This window comes from Cyanistes caeruleus, chromosome 4 (assembly GCF_971803275.1).
Source record: "Cyanistes caeruleus chromosome 4, bCyaCae1.hap1.1, whole genome shotgun sequence".
In the NCBI taxonomy this organism is placed as follows: Eukaryota; Metazoa; Chordata; class Aves; order Passeriformes; family Paridae; genus Cyanistes; species Cyanistes caeruleus.
The window spans coordinates 7799796-7820531 of NC_141704.1; the positions used below are offsets into that span (position 1 = coordinate 7799796).

General features: G+C 40.2%; 1 protein-coding gene across 5 annotated transcripts in view; it reads right to left on the reverse strand.

Annotated features, from left to right (window-relative positions):
- Positions 1-20736, reverse strand: part of GRM3 (glutamate metabotropic receptor 3) — a 101438-nt gene that overhangs the window by 12794 nt on the left and 67908 nt on the right. For all 5 annotated transcript variants that reach the window (XM_023918703.2, XM_023918704.2, XM_086886599.1 and 2 more), the window contains one exon: positions 17813-18668. In XM_023918703.2, coding sequence (XP_023774471.1) covers positions 17813-18668 — 856 coding nt within the window. The remainder of the gene's footprint in view (positions 1-17812; positions 18669-20736) is intronic.

Here is a 20736-nt window from a genome sequence, read left to right on the forward strand (position 1 = left end):
TGCACAGGCATGCAAACTCCCTCATCCAGGAGCAGCATTAAAATGAAATCATAATGCAGCACTTAACAGCTCCTCAATAATGTGCTGTCATTGCCAGTGTCTTATTTCATTATTCATAACACTTATATAGATTGTAGAAGTTGTTAACACAGCAGCCCAGATTTAAGAAGCAGTTTATTCACTTCAGCATTATCCAGGCCAGCTCCTGAGGAGGGCTGAGAGCCTGGGACTGAGGCTGGCAGCAGTGGAGCTGCAGGTCAGGAGCACAAACTGCAAATTGGTTCTTTGACATCCTCTGTCCAGTGCATAACTTGATGGCCACAAGCACCCCGGTGCAAGTTACCTGGGGGTCTGAAACACCAGCACTTTTCAGGAGAGAATTCCCTCTGTGTAACATGTTTAACAACTTCTTATAAAAGTTCTGATAGAATATTTGTCATTTAAGCAGAGCAGAGTACTTTCCTTAGACTTTGTGGGTAGGCCCAGAAGGCAAAGCAGGTTATCTCACACAGAGTTAGCTTGAAGCTCAAGTATAATTGCCTTCCACAGGGCTGTTCCCACGCTACAAGAAACAAAAGATTTTTGTAGGACAACATGTTCTAAGTTAACCAAAGCTTGTAGCTTGAAACATTCATTTTTAGTAGCTGCTGATAGAGGAAAATAAATCACCCTCTTTCAGATGGAAAGGATGAAATCATTTAACCAAACAATGATGTATTAAATTATAGTATGGTGAGCCAAAGCCTACAAATGAGCCCACTGGGTGGCAGCAATTAATATACCCACTGATTGCATATAAAATCACTAAAGCATTTTAAGGTATAATTTATCAACATATTCTAGATCCCATAGGATCACTTCCAAAAAGTAATGTTTTCACAAAATATGATGTAATAATAATCATAAATCAAGATGCTTATAGGCAAGAAAGATACTTATCACAAGAAAGCAGGACTTTATTTTTTAGAGTAAAAATAACAATTTTTGCAAATTGGTTTTCCCAGAGATGATGTCAGGCTGTCATAAGTCACTCTGCAAATTTTTTTATATATCTCAGTTTTGAGAGAAAACCTACAATCTTTATAGCAGGTATTTCTGGCAGGTCTATTTCAGAGTTGTAGCTCAGCTCTTTTACATTCATCCCTTGGGAGAGGACAGGCAAGAGTCTCTGGATCTCATCAGCTGCTAGCTAAGGGGCTGAGTGACAATATGAACTTTGCCTCCTTTGAGCCTTTGAATCTTCTCCTTCCCTTGCACTTCATGAAATAAGTCAGCCCTGTGTAAAGCAGTTATGGAAGAGGAATTTTGTAAAGAAGTTATCAAGGAAAATAAAGGATAATTAAAAAAGACTTAAACCAGTGATGCTTTGTGTTCCAGCAATGGAGATGTAACAGCAATGACATTTATGAGAGCAGGAGGGCAGAAGACAGAAATCTTTGAAATCTGGGTGCAGGCAGCTCAACTCTGTCAGCTCCTTGGAGAAATCCTAATGGAGGAGAGAATTCCATTGTGCAAGTGGAGGACAAACTCTTCAGCTTCAGATAAGAGAGGAATAACTGCAGATTTATGGTTTAGTAGCAGATACAGATAAGAACATAAAATAACATCATAGCTTTTATGTAATGAATTATGTCATTTGTTTCCATCTTCCCAAGTGGGATCAATTTTTCCAACAGTCACATAACTTGTAAAAATGTGCTTATCTGCTGTTGAAAGCAGGTGAGTTGCTTTTATTTAGAAATTTTTAATATTTTTGGTGTCAGTGATGTACAGGTCTTGGTGACATGAAAAATTCCAGAAAGAAAGTTCTGAGAGGAGATTCATTTTATCTTTGAGAAAAACCTCTATTTGAAGAAATAGTATGAGAAATATGTTTAAATGCTTCTAATTCTGCACATTGCCTCAGTTGTGTGAAAAATACTCCAGGATTTTTTAACAAGGAATGAATAGATGAGGAAAACAAAGCAGTTTTCATCATAATTAGGCACTGGAAATCATTTAAGAGGCTGAGAAGCTTAGGGAAAGATGTGTGTCATCTCAGCTGGCTTGGAATCAGACGGGGTTTTGTTTGTCAGCAACATCTTTGGGCCAGGAAGGATATTTTGCACAGAGTCTCGCATGTGTCTGGCACAGATTTGAGTGTGTAGAAGTTATCCTATAGAAAACATCCTCAGTAACACTTCCTGGTAGGAATGATGACAGATATCCCTGTCTAAGATGTCGAAGAACATTCTTCACGTCCCCTAAAACACACATCTGCCCTTTGCAGAGAGTATTCTTTCTAAACAAGGTACAGATCCCAGAGGCACAGCTCACTAACTAGGAGGCAATTCATTGATAGCAAGGCTTGATGAAAGCACTGCAGTTTCTCAGCTTGGCAATTGGCAAAGCTGGGAGATTTCATGTGCTTCAGAAAGAGATGCAAAAAGGACTATTGGGTGCACTGAAGGTCCCTTCTTCCACAGCTTGTTGGTCCCAAAGATTATGAGGAGATTATGATTAAATACAAATGGGAAAGTAAAGATGGAACAGGCTGTAGTTTTTGATAAGTTGAGTGAAACCTCCCTAGTCTCACTAGATGGTGCTGCAAAAACTCCAAATTTCTGGTTTAAGACTGAAAAATAAGACACTTTTATGTAACAGGAAAATAAAGTTATTTTTTAACCGCCCCCTACTCTTCCTGTTACATATCCAGGGCAATGTCTTTTTAAAACACTTTAATGAAGAGCCTAGACAATAATATAACAGGATATGGTGTGTTTGTCCAACAGGCTCATCCGTGTGTACGATGCCTTATCTTGAAAAGTATCAGAAAAGACCCTGAGAATGCATATTTATTTTCATACTCTTTTATTTTTAGCTTGATATGGCTTGTTGAGGTCAAAGTGACTTATTTCTGCTTGGCTGAACATTTAGACTGAGCACCAGAGAAGTGATGCACCCACTCCTGTTTCTGCTTCAGCACAGTGCAGCTGGTTCCTTACCTGATTGACAGAAGGCACATTGAAGTTTTCAAATTCAAAAGTTTGTATGGGGAAAGATCAGAGTGAAGTGTCACTAGATTGTACCTCTCCACAATTAACAGAATACTAGTTTCCACAGAGACAAGCAGTTGCTTTTGACCCCTGCACCACTGTCTCACGGTGTGTTTGGGTCATATGCAGCATCGCTTCTTCTCATTTAAGAAATGAATGAGACAAATGAGACAGATTAGTCCCCTACAAATGTGATTTTCCTACCTGTGCCTACAGATTTTTCATTCAGGTCTGTGGTTTCTCTCTTAGGCTAGGCACTTGTTGTAGGGAATTTTAAAACTATTCACAGATCCCCACAACTTTTGCACTGGTCAGACAGAAATGTTTTCTTCAGGCCTTGTTGCAACAATCTATCAAGGGATATATGTGGATGAATTATCCCAAACTTCTGTCCTACAAAAGACAATGAGTTCACTTTAGAATGGTATCTAGAATAGCCCAGCCAAACTGCTCTTTTTCTGTTGACCACCATGAGTGTGACAAGCTGAAATACATCCACTATTTATGTATCTGAAGTGAGATGAGTAGCACCAATGTCCGGAACAGAAAGGCTCACAGCTGGAGCACCAAGTGGCTGCAGCATGTCCAAGCTCTCTGCAGTGTACCTGCAAGCAGGTGTCTCACAAGCTGTCTGCACAGGCTGCTCTGGGGGCTATCACAGACAACAGTCTGGGAACATTTGCCAAATAAGATAAGAAGGGTCTGAAAAATGAGAAGAATTCCTTCAGCTTGTCATTATCCTCATGATCCTCAGCCTAGCTGAACACAGAACTCCCAGGCAACCTTTCCTGTGAACTGCCTGCCTCAAACAATGTTTTACATTTCCAGGTAGGTGTTGTCCTCTTGTGTGGCATAGGTGTGGTCTTTAGGATGTGGGAAGAATGAACTAGATGCTAAGTTGCAAACCTTCATCAAGAAAACTGTGAAATTGCCCTTATTATTTTTAAGAAAATTTAAGGAATTTTAAAAAACAATTTATTCTGTCTTAAACTGCTTGGATTTCAAGACATGGAAGGCAAAAGCATGAAAAAATTCTGCAGTCTTTGTATTTCTCCTTAAAAATACAAATAATCTCCCCTGAAAATAAGAATATTTCTTGCAGTTTTTTTGGTTAAGGTTGTACTAGTTTAACATTAAAATAAATACTTATGGAAAATCATCCAAGGTGTTTTTCTTTTTCTTTAAATAAGTCTGATAGGTTGATAATTAATATGAGTAATTTCTGAGATTCCAACTTTGAAATGCCTTTCAATTGATACCATTCTTTTAATTTAAGTTTATCCACTTAAAGAAATGGTTGGCACAGGAGGCAAAATGCATGCAATGTAATTCAAACCAGCAATCAACTTGCAATTACAAAGGAAATTAAACCATGACTTCAAACTGCCTAACTCCTCCCTCAGGCCAACTCACTGTTTTGTACACAGAAGCAAGGGGAGCCCACTCCCATTATGAAGAATTATGGCCACTCTTTAGGGTGACAACACAGCTTAGGAGATGGAACCAGAACTTCTGGGCTGGCTTTTGGTAGCTCCTGAAATATTTTGATGTCAGGAAAATTTGACTTGGCTGGTGGATTCTCTGTCAGTTTTGGAGCATTAATGTTGCTCTCAGAGTCTGTGGTTTTGGTTGTGACTTTCTGCCAGGCCAGGGGTTATGGGTACCTTGTGTCCAGCCTGAGCATTTGGGTGAGGGACATTCCCATGGAACCTCAGAGCTGGGAACTGGTGCCATGACTTTTACCCCTCTCTTTCTAGTACATCCAAGGTGCAGCTGGAAAAGATTGAAGCTGTGTTTTAATTTTGCTAAAATTTACTTTTGGACTAAACTGGGGACATGGTTATATCACAGGGGCACAAATCTTTCTCTTTTTGGAGGCACTGTTCACGACGTGCTAATTCCACCCCCAGACTGCATATGTAGCTGTCTAAGGAAGTGTTAAACACCTAATAATACTTTTTGCTCTTCTTTGTCAGCCTGAAGGAAATATGAATAGATTTAGTTATTAAGATATTAAAGGAAGTTGGTTAAAACATTCTCTCCTCTGTGGGGACTTGAGGATTAGAGAAGTGTTTCCAGACACAGCTCTGAATAATTTAGTTAGATAGTTTGCCCTTAGAGATCAGAAGCAAATGAACCATGAAATAGACCCTCTGGCTGTTATTTCCTAATTGACTTGATATGAAGACACTCCCAAATCAGGTGGACTGACATAGATTTAATTACTTATACAGCAGTGCTATTATTTAGTAGTAGTAATATTGTGACTGTGCCAGTCCAAGATGTAAGAAATTTCAAGTGTCTAAGAAAGTAATTTCTTATTGGATTTACAGATGGAAGAAGTTCACAAGCTTTTAGACCCAAGATCACTCCATTAGGTCATCAGCACCATTGTTCAATAAATTTGACCATTTATTTTGAAGGAACAACTCTGTTCAGAGTTTAGTATATCAAGTTTTTATTTCCTGCTGGAAACACAATTTCCCTTTGCAAACAGCCTCATTACTATCCATTTGCAGAGTAATTGCTGAAAGCTTTTTGTTCACTTCTTTTCAAGTATAGAGATCAGAAACACAAGGTCTGATGGAGATGCAAGACAAGATATGACAAAGAGATGTTATGCCAAAAGCTTCTTTTTTTTTCCAGATATGTGGGCAGTCTAATAAAGGTATTGCCTCTTTCTACAAATCTTATGACTCTATGCTATTATTTTTGTTAAGGAGATACTGAAAACTCTCAGCAATCATCCTACAAATTGCTAATAATGAGGTAATTTGCAAAATGAAATTGTATTTGCAGTAGGAAAATAAAACCCTAAGTAGTGAATTCTAAGGAGTGCATGTATTTGAAATAATTGCAGCTCAAATTTATTGAACATTTTGTGGAAAAAAAGGAGCTGTAGAATGCCTCAGAGCTGGAAAAAAGACACATAGTGAAACACAGAAACCTTTAGGCTCAGACATATTATGCAGCTCAGTTATAGCATTTGGCACATCTGACATAATGCTGATGGAGGACAGAGAGTACAGCTGGAAAGGTAAATGGTACATACACCACATGGTGTAAGATTCTGGAGTGGATCAGTTTGCTTTAGGAATATAATATGTGAATGAAAAAAACACTTATCTATATTTCTTGAACATAAGTTTAATTACAGTGCCTATTTTGGGAGTGCAGTTTTCTTACAGATCTCCTGTGGAGGGTGGAAAGAAATTGGCACCTCTGAAGGTGGGTTCTGGCTAATGTGAGATGCCATCAGGGAGGTGGGTAACTTCTTCCATCAATAGTTCTCCAGCTATACCACAAAAGTGTGCCAAAGAATATGTGAAAGCTGTGTGGCTTCAAATTTGGCCACTGATGGAGAAATAAAACTAATATTTTCAGTAAGGCCCACACACACATTGAATGTGCTCATCTTCCTTTCCTAAAGGTATGAGCCTGGATTTTATTTTTACTCTTTTTCCATATAATAAGGCAGTGGCTGGAAATGCACATTTACTGAAATTTCAAGTTAATTCTCTGTTTAACAGAGTCTATCTCTCTGACCAAATGCTGAGTGAGCCAGAGAGGTGAAAGTAGGCTTCTCACAGCAAGGGATTTCAGTCAAAAGAGAGTGAGATATGGGATAACTCTTGGCTTTTAAGGTTATTCCTGCATAGCACACACAACCTGCCAAGGTAACACGTCATCTCTCCCAACATCTTCAGGTTCATTTGCATGTGTTATGCTACAGCACACAGCCTGCACATTCTATTAATACTTGCAAATTCTTCTGTTCTCAGGGATAAAAGATAAAGCTGAGCACAGAATCATTTTTGCTAATGCTTTGCTCCACTGAAACAGTTCAGCAGCAGCAATCACTGGACCTCAGGGGAAAATGTAAAATGAAAATGTTGATTTATTTGCCTGTTTTATGGTGGAAGCAGAGACACATTGATAGGATTAGACTGATAAAATGTTTCAGAGATCTAGAAAAGACATTAACGGTACTGCCTCAAACCTTCCTCTGACTTGAGATAATTTCTTCTCCAAAGAGCCTTTAAAGATGGGCTTTTTATTCTTTTAGTTACTGGAGCATTAACTAGCCATTAGCTATTTATTCAAATGGATGTGAAAATGTAGTAGAGGAAGTTTAACAAAGTTTTTCAGCATGTTTTCATCAGTTCCCTATACCAGTTTCATGGTTTTTTAAGTCACTGTCTGGTGGAGACCTATCCTAGTACAGGATATTGTATCACTTGGAGCAGTGATCAGCTGCTGCATTCATCAGGGCAATAGAGAAATGCCATGGAAAAATCCTACTTTTACAGAAACCACGGGTAAAATTTATTTATAGGGGTATAGTTATTTATGTCAAGGGAAGGATCCACAAGAACACAACCTTCTGCTGTTACAGGCAATGACACAACTGCTGCTTAGGCTAGAAGAGTCCAGCAACCCCATCCCATAAATTTCTGCATATGATCAGGCATGTCCTAGTGTTTTGGAGCAAATTCAAGACTTCTTGTAAAAGTTAGAGCCACAGAGAAAGTGTTTCCATGGGTGGAGAGCAGGACAGTTCTGTAGCAGAAGCACAGGAAGATGCTTGAGGCCCCAGAGCTGCACACGAGCTGTTAGCTACTGATCACTACACAAATTCAGCCTTGGGAAGACAGGAAGACAGTTTTTAGGGCATAATTAATAGAAAGAAGAGCATGTTTGCAACATGTGCAAAACATTCTGTGGATGGGGAAAAAAACAAATGCAGTAACAAGAAGGTACAAGTAACAGCCTCTCCAAGAAAAAGAACCAGGACTGTGGATGCTGGAACTCATCAGTGCTGCTACCTGAACACCAGCAGGCTCTCCCTTCCCTTCCACTGATTTTGGATTTGCTGCTCAGTCTTTATATAAATGCAATCTCAACAATCATACATCAAGTATTATTAATTATTACAGATTTGGGTTAAGTAAAATAAAATTTTAAAGAATGGTGGGTGAGTGCTCCTTTGAATGTGAGTGTTCGTGACTCTCTGTGTTTTTTCCAATCCATACAACAAATGTGGTTAATACTGGGTCACAGAATCTAAGTGATATCAGATGTAGCCTTCAGGAATCACAGTCCATCCTGAAAATCCATATTCTCTCAGCTACAGAGTTACATGGGATTTCTGCAGCACATACATTCTGCAAGACTCTGTTCAAGCCTGGGCTTCCCTCAGCTTTCTCACACCAGTAGTTTCCCCATTTCCCCTGAGCACAGTGCAATCCCTTCCCTGAATAAAGCTGTGGTGTTTTCTTTGCTGAGCCTCATATTTCAGCCACAGAACTGGTAAATATTTCATATGTACAAAGGAATTGTTGCCTTAGCTTATTACAACAAATTGCCTGGAATCTGTGTAGCAAGTAGAAAAATGTTCTGCATTAAACCTCCATCAAATTGAGGAGCAATTGCAGATATGCATTTAAAAAGTGAATACCTCAATCTTCAGAAATGTTCTTGAATTTCTTTTGTAAGAAAAGTGCTAGATGTATATGTGTCATTAGTCTAGAAGAGATGGGATGGTGCATATATTGCCAAGTAGAAAGATGGGCTTGTACAAGAGAAACAAAACTGTAGGAGATGAAATTCATATGCAAGACTGAGGGGGCAGGGGCCTTCAGATTGTGAGGTACAATAACCTCTGCTTTCTATCTACTGGGTGTTTGCAACCATCATTCCCATCCCCACAGCTTCTGGCCCTGAGCTGTTCTTCACATGCATTTGGGAGAGAGCCAGTTTTTGTGTGGAGACCCATACCAAATTACTGATCTTGGTAATTTCTTTATAAATACATGCCTTAAATTTAAGGATTTATATTGGGAAACATGGTCCTTTCTGGCTTAGTGCTGAACCTGTTTTCATCCCAACAGTGAGCAGGTAAGCTGCCCATGGATGGAAAAAAAGCAGAAGAGCAAATGAAAGGATTGTTCCTGTAGCCATGCTACATCTAGGATTTCATGGACATTTCTGTTAGAAGTTTCTCTGTCTCTGATATCCCTGTGCATGAATATGTGTCTTGTTCCCCTTGCCTTGAAGAATTTTAATATTCTTTGTCTTCACTTGTTATATGCTCAGACAAATACACTTTCATGGCAGGAAGAAGGAAACAAAAGGAAATGACTCACTGAGATAACAGCAATGAATTATATTTTTACATTATATTCTATATCTGCTAACCATAATAACAATAAATAATCATAAATATTGCAGTGATGTCAAGGCAGATATTCTCTGGGATGCTTTTAGAGGTGTTTAGAAACTTGGCTCTGACAAATGAGGAAATGAAAGTCACACACATTTGTCTGTCAGGTCCATCCAGTTTGCAATTGATGGGAGTTGTGCAGAAGATCAGTTTGTGAACAGCATGAATATGTAAAAGGAGTTTCTGCTCCATGAAGATGTAGAGGTGTTTGCTTTTTGAAAAACTGGGAAAAATTTTGGGACAATATGCTAGTGGAAAATGTAAAGAATGGCTGTTTTGAGTTTGGATTGAGTTTCTTTGTCCCTTTTTATAGAGAAACAGGCCTGTATCAGTGAGTGGTGGAGGTTTTTTGCACTGGGAATCAGAAATGGAAAAGAAAAACTTGAAGGGAATAGTTCAGGCTTTGCAGAAAGCTGAAATAAATTCACATGCTCATCTGGGCTGCAGTTTAACAAGTACAAATACAAATACAGCAGTTGGCTTGGGACAAATTTGTTTGCAAACTTACTATGTGGAATCGATGTAGGATTCAGACTGGGCCGAGTGTCAGTGTCTCACTGATGCAGCTGTACTGGTCTTGTCCCTGTTTCTGTTTAACCACTCTTAGCCTGGAAATATCTTTGTACTGTGCTCTACTGGGTGAAGAAAATGTCTTCCAGGAATGTCATGAAATTAACGTCATTTCAGGAGAAAAAATACTTTTCTATAGTTTATGCTTTCACTTCTGCCTTTGTAGTATAATTATTCACTGCTAACAAGGATATATGTTTTTTATCTTAAAAATAACATAACATTTAATTATCTTTGGGATTAGACATCTGGAATTGTGACTTTCTGTAGTTTTCTTCATTACCTTTTCAAAAGATGAGTTTTCTTGGAGACTCACTGGAAGTCCAGGGCACACCTGGATTGCTCAAAAGATTAAAATGGATTAAAATCACCTGCTCATGTGTTGTCCTCATCCTCAGCACTTCTGTGGTCACTTTCTGAGCACAGCCTTTGCCTCTGTCAGCCCCTACTATTGCAGTATCTCAGTGTGCAAGTGAGACTCACTGATATTAAATATGAAAGTACCAAAGTGCTCTTCCAGTAGCAGGTGGTAGAGAAGAATCTGGTCTTTCCATGGGCTTTTTAGAGCCAAATTAGATGCTAAAATGCAAGGGATAGGAATCCTGGACCAAAGTCTTCTTTCTCACCTGATACCTTCTCCTTCAAGGTCGCAAGAAAAAGAAGCAGACCTGACATCTCTTATTATGTTTAAACATTTCTCCCAGGTAAATCTGCATGAAGAATAAGAATATAATCTCATGGCATGTCCTGGGTTTCCCCCCTCCTGTAAAACCCAGTAGGACTGAGAAGGGGAATGTGCATAACTGGGGGATGAAAAGGTTGTATGAGACTTCCTGCTCCTCTGAGGACTTGTGCAGACCATTGGTATTTGGGATTCACATATCATTTGCAGCAAAACAAAAGATAAAAAAAAAAATCTATTATAAAACAAGCACCAGGCACACACAGGAGCCTGTGATTTAGAGAAATTAGGTTACCAAGCCTTCTGTCTCTCAAATATGTGATCTGAAAGAAAATCATTGCTGTTTGGCAGTCATGTGTTTCTCCACAAACACAGGGTGTCTAATCTCATCCTCATTTACACATTCTCATGGATGCTGTGAAATCTAGAGATTTATGGCTGCCTGAAGGCTACATTATTAATAGGAGATAAGCAGCTGACTATAAATTACATACAAGGCATAGACTATATAATTTCATGTTCAGTATTTCATAGCTCAGCTGAAGTGGTGGGTTGTTTAAATATTCAAGTAGAGGAAACCGAGATGGAGATCTAGTTGCAATTTTAGGGATGCCAAAGTACTTTCACCTAAATATGCCCCTACAACAAATCTGGGGCTGTTGCTGGCCTGTGGTTTCTGCAGGCTTTCCAGGAATGACACCCAGCTGGGTAAAAGCCAAAGGCAACATACTTCCAGAGACTTCTGAGGACTATGAAGAAAAGCTGTTGCTGCTCTGTGTCCTGCTAATGCTGCCTTTTCCATCTTTCTGTCCATGGGAGCTCAGTGCCCAGGTCAGGCAGAGAGCAGTGGCAGCGGGTGACAGTGGTGGCACCAAGCAAAAGTACCTGAGTTAGATGGGGAGCAATGGCCCAGCACACCTTGGCCTCAGCTGCTGGAGCTTATCTCAAGGGGAAGAAACACAATTCAGCCTCTGCTCCTGCTCACTCAGGCTAATTACTGTGAATTAGTGACAAGGGAAAGCATGAAACAGCAGCTTTTTATGATGATCTCTGGCTTGATAGCAGACACCATTAACAGGCAGGTCACTAACCTGCCATTATGGTGAGAGAAGTTTAATGGAAATTTTATTTGGAACAGGTGCCTTATAGATGATGCCACCTGTGTCCCTCTGCCAGCTCAGGTATCCAGTTCACAAGGTGCAGTGACTGACACACAACACATCCAGAGTGCAGACCAGTTGCTTGCCATCATGATACCTTAAACCTAAACTGAGTGTTGAAAAGGTTCTATAGCATTTTAGTTTCAACCAGTTTACATCTATAAAGACCTGAACAAATTTGTCTGATTTCACAGCTGCCTTACCTTTCAGCAGGAAGTTAGAATAGAGACCACCCAAAATGCATTTTTCTTTAATTTTATGGTTTCGTAGATTATGAATCTATAGCATACATAATTAAAATTATATATAAATGCATATATATAAGTAAATAAATACATTAATTAATTTGTTGTTATTATTATAATTATAATTATATATATGTAATTATAATTATGATTATATATTAATTTATTTAGTATGTGTATACACATACTAAAGTCTTCAGAAGGACTAAGTAGAGATTGGCTTATTTACTCTTGGAGAGTAAATTTACCCAAAGTAAAGGAACAGCAGATCCCACGATGCCTGTAAAGAGAGGAGAAAGCAGATGGGGCTATCAGGATTACCAGGCCAGCAAAACCTTGCTGCAGCTCTCTGTGTATTTACACCAGTGTAACTCCAGTATAGAGAGAATATAGGAAAATACTCTGCAGGTTCAACTACTCCTCTGCTCTGAAACAGAAAGTCTCAAGTGTGCTTTCAGAGACTGTCCCTTTGCTGCTTGCAAGGTTTTAAACACTGTAACACATTTGTGGTCCCAGGGAAAGGCACTAATTTTTTTTCTATAAATCTTAGACATCTTTTTCATGTAGATTTTTAATTAGTATCTTGGGGAATTCACTCATTTTCCTTGCTTTTATTATCTACAAATCCATCATGTATTACACTTTTACAACTTTTATGATTAACAAGGTATTGGGTGCCTTCTGTCCATGTGAGCTTTGCCTTTACCTGAAAGCATGTTCTGGTTTATTCTACAAAGAAGCGTCCCAAGGAAGGCCATGAGGACCTCACTGCTGAGTGCTGAAGGCAAGGGGGATCTGAGCAGATGAGAAGGAGCTCCTTGGGTGGGATGGTGGAGTAGCAGGGCCATCTGCTGCAGAGCTGGGCTCTGAGCTCTGGCTTTAGCCTGCACAGGTACTCCACGTGGTAAACTCGTAGCCGGCCTTTGAGGTTTCTGCAGCTGTAATCTGCTCGTGATAGCACATGCAGAATTCTTTTGGTCTGAGCTCCATGCAGCCTGGCTGAGCATTGAGTTTTGAAGTGCACTTTTGACAGGAAATACTTATGGCTAAATCCCAGAGCAGGGACCAAGCAGTGCTGCTGTGCTCAGAGGTAAGATGACATCTGCTTGTTGCAGACCACGGCTTAAGCTCTCTCTTACTTGGATGGAACAGTTTCGATGGAAATGGTCTGTGAAATTGTGTTCCCACAACAGAAGTCACCAGTGTTCAAGTATAAATGAGAAGATGAATTTGTGCTTCTGCTTCATATTATTTCAGTGTTGACTGGGGCAGAGCGAGGAGGAGGAGAAGGGAAAAAATGAACCACATAGAAACATAAAACCAGGTAAGAACAGAGCTTTTGTCATAAAGTCCAGTGGAGGAAAGGGGACAAATCAGACATGACTTACAACCCTTTCCTCATTTGGAGTAGTCATTCTGGTTAGCCAAGGACTAACCCAGGACTTGCCCAGGATGAGGCAGTTTTGATGATACAGGCTTTGCTGTAGAAGAGATGGATTTCTGAACACAAGACAGAAAGCACCATGACAGTGATTTTGGTAACTCAGGAGGGAGAAAGGGATAGGAAAAGATACTGAGTACTTTAAATATGCATTGCCTAAAATTTTTAATTATCTTTTTTTCCAATTCTTCTACTTTAGCCAAATTCCTCCAACCATTAGCTGTGCAGGTTCAGAAAACTGTGATAAAAATATGGTCATGCATACATTCCAAAATCCAAACCCCCTCTGCCCACATTAGACTGAGGACAGGCCTAGCCCTGTTCTACCATCAGCCCAGCTAACTGGAGTGGGAAAAGCTGGAGCCCAGCCCCACACTCCTGGGTGACAAGGCTGTTATCCTGCCCCAGATTAGCAACCCTGGAGCTAATGCTGGTCTTTCACTGTCATTGCTGCCCTTCCTCACCTCCAGTCCAATGTCCTGGGGGAGCAGCTACACCAGGCAGCTACATGTAGGGCACAGCTGTGCAGGACCCTGCCACTTTTTTGTCCCAAATGATGGACACCCCCCTCACACAGTCCTGGCACTTGTCAAATGTGAGGCTTGCAGCAGTGCTGTGGGCAATGACAACACTGCTTTTCTCTGTTGTGCTGGTGGCTTAAGCAACCTAAAATAGTCAGCAAACATGTTTTCTTCACCGTCCCCTCCACCCTTGTGAGGGAGCAAGGCTTCTGGATATGTGGGCTCATCCCTGGATTCTCAGCCCTCCCAGGAGCCCCTCTGTATGCTGTCCCTCACCAGGCAATGGCTGGGCATGGTGAGAAGTTGAGTTTACTGTGTGTTCTCTGCCATGGACACGTATACTTTTATTCAGCACTTCCTTGTTGTTCTGGTAATACAAGTTAACAGCCTCTTGAACAGGCATCTTTATCAGCAGAAAACCATCACGATTTAGAACATCAAGTGCTGCCCTTGTGCCCTCAGGAGGGAATGTAGAGGATGGGAAGATCAAGAAGATGAACCAGCCTATATCTCTTTGAAAGGGCATACAAACATACAAACACTGAAATTGAGTGAGTGCATTTATCTAGGGGCTGGACTTTGTATTCTCACATCCTGCAGCTGGAAGCTGGAATTAGGCACAGGTGTCTCTTTTTCCCTCTGCTGAAAAGATTCAGGATATCATGACATTTGTCATATATGTCTTACTGACTTGCAAAAAACTGATGTGCCTGGTGTATTTCACAGACAATAAGGAGTGAAATTTCACCCTGCCTGCATCCCACACTGCCGTTCTGTAGAGTTATTTCAGTTTAATGAAAAAGGAGAACTAACTAGGAACCCAGAGATATTAGTGAAATAATGAACAGCATGTCAGCAGCAGTGGCAGCACAAGTGGCAGGACTGGCACAAATCCTGGCCAGACCCCTACAACCACCCTCCTGTTAGCTGGTCCCTGAGTATTTCCTTGCAAATCACATTATTGTTGTTCCTGAGAGTTTCACTTCAGGCCTTCAGCTAAATGGCAAGTGAAAATAAATCTTAGTCACTCTGTACTCCATTTAGTCGGTAGCAAGAGATGTAGGGGCAAATCATACCTCTCATGGGCTGGAGCACGCTCTGTAAGTGCTGATCCCCTCCATTAACTGTAATCAAAGGCTAATCAAGACTAATTTGAGTTTGAAGGGTAAATGTCTAAAATTGCTCCGTCCCACACCAACCACAGAAACGCACTCGATGTTTTACTCAGACTGGTGTGTGTGAAATACACCATGTTCCAGGAAACTGGAATGAGACATTCAGGACCATTTGCTTGATTTCTTCCACCATTTCTTTGCTTGATTTCTATGCTTGCAGGGCTTATCCATGTGGATCCCTGCCTTTCAGCAGAGGAGGCATTGCTTGAATAGCTGCTTGTGTGTCTGCAAATATGGTTATCACCTTTCTGCTTCCTTGTGGTGGGTGTGGATTGCTTCCCAGGCTAAAGAAGAGAGAAAATCCACAGCCTCACTTGGTTGCAGTGCAGCTGCTGGACTGGCAACTTCCATGCCACCCTCTCTCTGTGCTGGGAAAACATTCTCAGGTTTAGAGGTGGAAATATGAGAGTGTCATTGATCAAATGTACCATGCAACAAGGTCCTCATATTGCTTTAACCACACACCCAAAGGTTTCCTTCAGCCAGGAAAGAGCAAAGAATAGGTTTTGGTCCCATAGAAATCAATGACAAGACTTATATGTATTAAAATCACACAGATGTATTAATTTTTCACATCCTTCTGAAAGGAAGAAGGAATGGAAGATTTGCTTAATAACTCACTACATAAAAATCACTCACCTGCTTAAAAATAACTTACATTAAAACACGGATTCACATTATAATGGAAGAACTAATAATAAAGAGAGGAGCAAATCGTGTTGTAAGCTGGTAAAAAAATGTATATGGAACAAAGCCATTGGAAAAGAACTTGACAGGTTTCTTTAGTTTTAAATTGGAAATGAGAATTAATGGAAAATAAAGCCCTTCAGAGTTTCAAAGATTTCTATGCTGATTTTAAATAAAATTAATTTGGTTCAAAAAAGAGCTTTCTATTTTCAAAACTAAAAAATTACAGGCTTCAATTTCTTTTTCCATCTTGAACATCTTCAACTCCCAATTCATAAAAATATAAAATATATTTAATTCAAAATTAAAACTATTTTTTCTGGCTCTAGATAACTAACATTTTTCCAGAGATTTTGGTCAAATAAAATTTGGGTTATTTTGACCTTATATATAGATGTTGAATGGGAAAATGCTTAGGTGCTTAAAAATATCTGCACATTAGAAAAATGATTAAGAATTCTATATTTGAACAAAGGTTGCTTAGCCTTAAGGCTGGAATCTATTAATAGTGTTTTTATTTAAGCCCATAAAAATACCTGTAGCATCAGAAAAATCTTCAAAATAATTGAACTTTAAAATACTGAAGTGCCTACTCATTTAGGTAAGTCATTACAGTCATGAAGTATCTCCCTGGCAGGGACAGAAGCACAACACTGCCTTCCCTCCTGATCAGCATGCCAGGAACCAGCTCCCATGAAGTGCTGTCCTCCTAAAAACAATTGATTTCAACAATTTAAGGAAATTCAAGTATCTCTGAGGATAAGTGCAGGCAAGCGAGAAAATAGTTTCTATGCTGTAAGTGCTACAGGAGGAGGGGAAGGAGAAAGGATTATTCTTAATTTCCAGAGGTCTAAACACAAAAGCTTTGTTTCATTCTGACTTGAGTGCTTGGCTACAGCAGCTGCACCCCACTGGGAGCTACAGAAGTACCAGAGATATGGTTGGTAGTATTTAGAGGTGATTAAATGCTGAGAACAGCTCTAAAGAAGGGAAAAGTTCAAGCTCCAATTTGACAATTTTACATAGTTTTCAGTGTTATTAGCATTGTACAATTACAATTACAATCTCCTGGGACTGAGCATGCTGCATCCTACACATGTTTATCCTTCAATTCCTCTTGCAGCTAGTTCTCTTTCAAAGCACAGCATGATGGTTCCTTACTATCAACTCAGTCAGTTGAGAGTATCAGTTTCATAATACACAGGAATGCAACCTAGATGCTTCAGAAAAAACTCAGATATGCAGCAAAAAAAAGACAGGATGTTCTACACTTTACCTGTTTCCTCTGTATAGATCTATTTAGCTTTGGTAGGGTGTAATATTGTTATGTCATAGTATTAATAAAAAAGCTAAACTCAGCCATATGTGGTGGCAAAAGCACAGAGATGCCAAGTGCCATGCAGCCAGTCCCCCTGAAGTTTGCTCATATCATCATACCTAGACTGACCACACTCCTCCACATCTCCTGCACATGTTTAATGTAGCTTTTTTTATACTTTGCCATTAAGCCTGTAGTTCTGTAACACAGGTAATGGCATTACATCATATATTTAAATAATTTATATACATCTGGTTCTATGACAGGAATTATTACTTTACTATTGCAGACATTGGCCATGGTTCAGCAATTATGTAAATTTGTAGGAAAGTGAGGGAGAGAATACCAGGTCTTGGCATGGGAATGGTGGGAAGCTGCCTGGTGTAGCAGGTGGTGAAAGGACCATTGGCTTTCAGACATGCCCAAACTGGCTTTGAATTAAATGGGTGTTGTTGTGTGGAATTTTAGAGAATGGAGTGTCATTGCCAAGACCAGCTGTTGTCACCTTCACCCTTTCCTTCTGCTGGAAGCAGGAGGAGCATCAACCTGTTTTTTCTGGGGTTCTTACCAATCTCCTCTTCCTTCTCCTTTCTGCCTTTTTGTGACAGGATTGACCTTGCCTGTGTACCACCCTGGTCTGAACTGTGTAAATAGCTGCTACCAGGAATTTGGCTAGGTTTTACCTTGACTGATGAACATTTCCTTAATTACAGTGCTTAATTACATTCTGTAGGTACCAAAAGAGGAGTTATTACCTGTAAAGTTTACTTTCAGGAGATAATCTTTGTACAGCTTCCTGCCATCCAGATGCTTCATGGCATCACAGAGTTTGGTGGTGTTTGGGCAGAGAGTCCTCTGCATTTTATGCAAGGCATGAGCCATTGCATACACAGCATTCACAACAAACATGATCTTGGATTCTTGCTCGTAGTTGGAACTGTTGATGGTGAAGTGCTTTTCACAAGCCTTTTTATGGGGTTTCCGGTTCTGCAGGTTACACTGGAATTTTTGCTCCCAGAAGTCCTTGAACCAGGGGTTGCGCCTGTTGTTGTAAGGGCTGAGACTTTGGAAGTACTTGTCAAACTCTTTAACCGGATGGGAAGCGAGCTCCAAGGTTATGGCCCCGGAGGCTATGTGCTCATTGCCCTTGACGATGCTCTCCTGAGCCCCCCACCCGTCGCTGGCGATCCAGGTGAAGGACACGTTGAAGCGGTTGGCGGCCGCAATGAGCTCCCGGGAGTCGTCGCCTCGCATGAAGAGCACCACCACCCTGGCGTTGGGTTTCTGGAGCAGCTCCCTGATCACGCCGTCGTACGACTTCCTGATGTTGGAGCGCCCCACTTTCTCGGAGGTGGCGATGCAGATGTTGCGCAGCCGAGCTTCCTGCTCAAAGGCCTCGATCCCGGTCTCCCCGTAGTCTCCTTCGGAAGCCACTGTTGACACGTACGTCCAGTTGAAATACCTCAGGATTTCAGCCATGGCTTTGGCTTGGTAGAAGTCCGGGGGCACCGTCCGTGCGAAATAATCGTAGCGGGATTTGTCGCTCAGCTTGGCACTGGTGGAGGCGTAGCTTATCTGGGGGATCTGGAAGAGTCTGAGCAGATTTGCCACCTAGAGACGAAGTGGGGTGCACAGATTACTAAAGAGTGGTATTTATAAAATGGAACAGAAATATTTAGGGAAAGGCACTTGCAGTGTTTTTTAATGAGAGATGTTCTGATGATCACAGATTGAGGGTGTTGATAGAGGATGCTGATAACAAACTCCATGGAAAGCATTGCGCTAAGCATATGCACAAAACCTGTTCTGATGCCCAGTTAATTCCCTGGGATTGCAAAGGACCTTTATTTTAGTGAAACTGAGCCTGTTTAAGCAACAGATAATTAGACACAAATGGACAATATATTTCAGTTTCAGACTGTGTTCCTTACTAAGGCCTGGGGATTTGCGTGCCTTTGCTGTTCATAGTGGGATTCATCTTCTCCAAGAATCATTGTATTTGATGACCAAATGTACCAATAAGACATGAATTTCCTTTTTGTGCAAATATCACAAATATACAGGCCTTTTGCAGAACTTTTTAATCTCATTTATTTGAGATAAGTTCCCACCTCTCTTATTTTTTACTCATTTAAACTGTTTTTCTGAGATGTTCTGGCTGCAGACCAGGTGAGGTGGCACATTTTTTGCATGTTAGCAGTCTTCAAGTGTTTGACAATGTCACAGAACCACAGAATCACAGATTCACACAATGACAGAATCATAGGATTGTCTCAATTGGAAGATACCCATTAAGGATCATCAAATCCAACTTTTTATCCCATATAGTGACCAAACCCATGACCCTGTGATTCTATGCACTATGCTCTACCCAGATGAGCTAATGTCATGTTGACATACAGTTTTTGATAAATAATAAAATCTTTAATAATCTCAATTATTAAAAATAAAACCTTCTGGTTTGATTTATGTGGTTCAAAGTCCTGCTTTTTCTCTTTATTTTTTTTTTTTCCCCATATGTGATTATGTCCAATACTTAAATATTTCCAAATCTACTTTGCTGCTCTCACAGAAGTGCAACTCTTGATCACATGTGGGAAGAAATGAACAAAGATTATGGCATTTTTTTCCTGAGATAGTTTCTTAAATGACAAAGGGAAGACTGGTAACTAGAAGTTCTGTCCAGTAAATTAAATTTGAAGCTAATCTTGGAATACAGCCTGATGAAACCATTTGAAAAGCAATAGTGTGCTTGAGATTGTTGCAGTAGTGTACTTGAGATTCCCAAGGGAAAGTTATTAAAAATTGCCCAATCATTTAATTTTTTTAATCTTCCCCAGATGTTTCTTTAACCACAGACTGTTGTCTGTAAGAACTCAAAGTCAAAGGACTGTTTTGGAAAAAATGTTGTAGAAGAGGCAAGTTTTGAAGGCTCAGTCATCAGTAGCAAGTTAGACAGTCTGGTAAAAAAAAAGAAAAAAAACAACAAAAAAACTCAGAAGATTTTTATTGCTTTTCAGCAACCTGTATGACTTAGGATTTTATAGATTTAGATTCTGTCTTTTCTGTATTGCAGACATTGAAGCAGTGTCCTGCTGTAGCTCAGTCTGCCCTTACAAATGGGTGTAATCTTGTCTGGGCCAGATATACATCTACAGGGACTTTCACAGCCTCTGGGCCACATGGAACTGAGGATTCCAGGAGGTTCTGACCCTCCTGTCCTGGAATACCAGGAAAGATCAGGTGTCCTGGCATCTCAGCTGTAGATGTTGAGTTGAAGTTTGCCTTCACCAAAGAAAAAACATTGCTAGTGGTTTATTTTAGTTTAAGCCAAAATAAAACCTTTTCTACAGTGCTTGGAAGGAGTATCCTGAGCTTTATCTGACACTGCAGTTTTGCAGTGAGTACAGGCACAAGGCTGGGAGCACTGCAGCTGAACAAGTTAGTGTCCCTCAGAAAGCAGCTGTTGTGTTCTTAACCTCCCTGCTAGATGGTAACAGTCATTAAACTGCCTTTTACTGGAAATGTGGGATTTAATTTGCATCTGGTGATGGAAATGAACTGCTTTAAAGCAACAGGATGGGAAGAGAGGCTTGCTCTGTCACCAAGGTACAATGGATGCTTTGAGCATTGTTCAGTCCCTGTGGCTTTGTAACTTTGATTACATGCCCACATATCC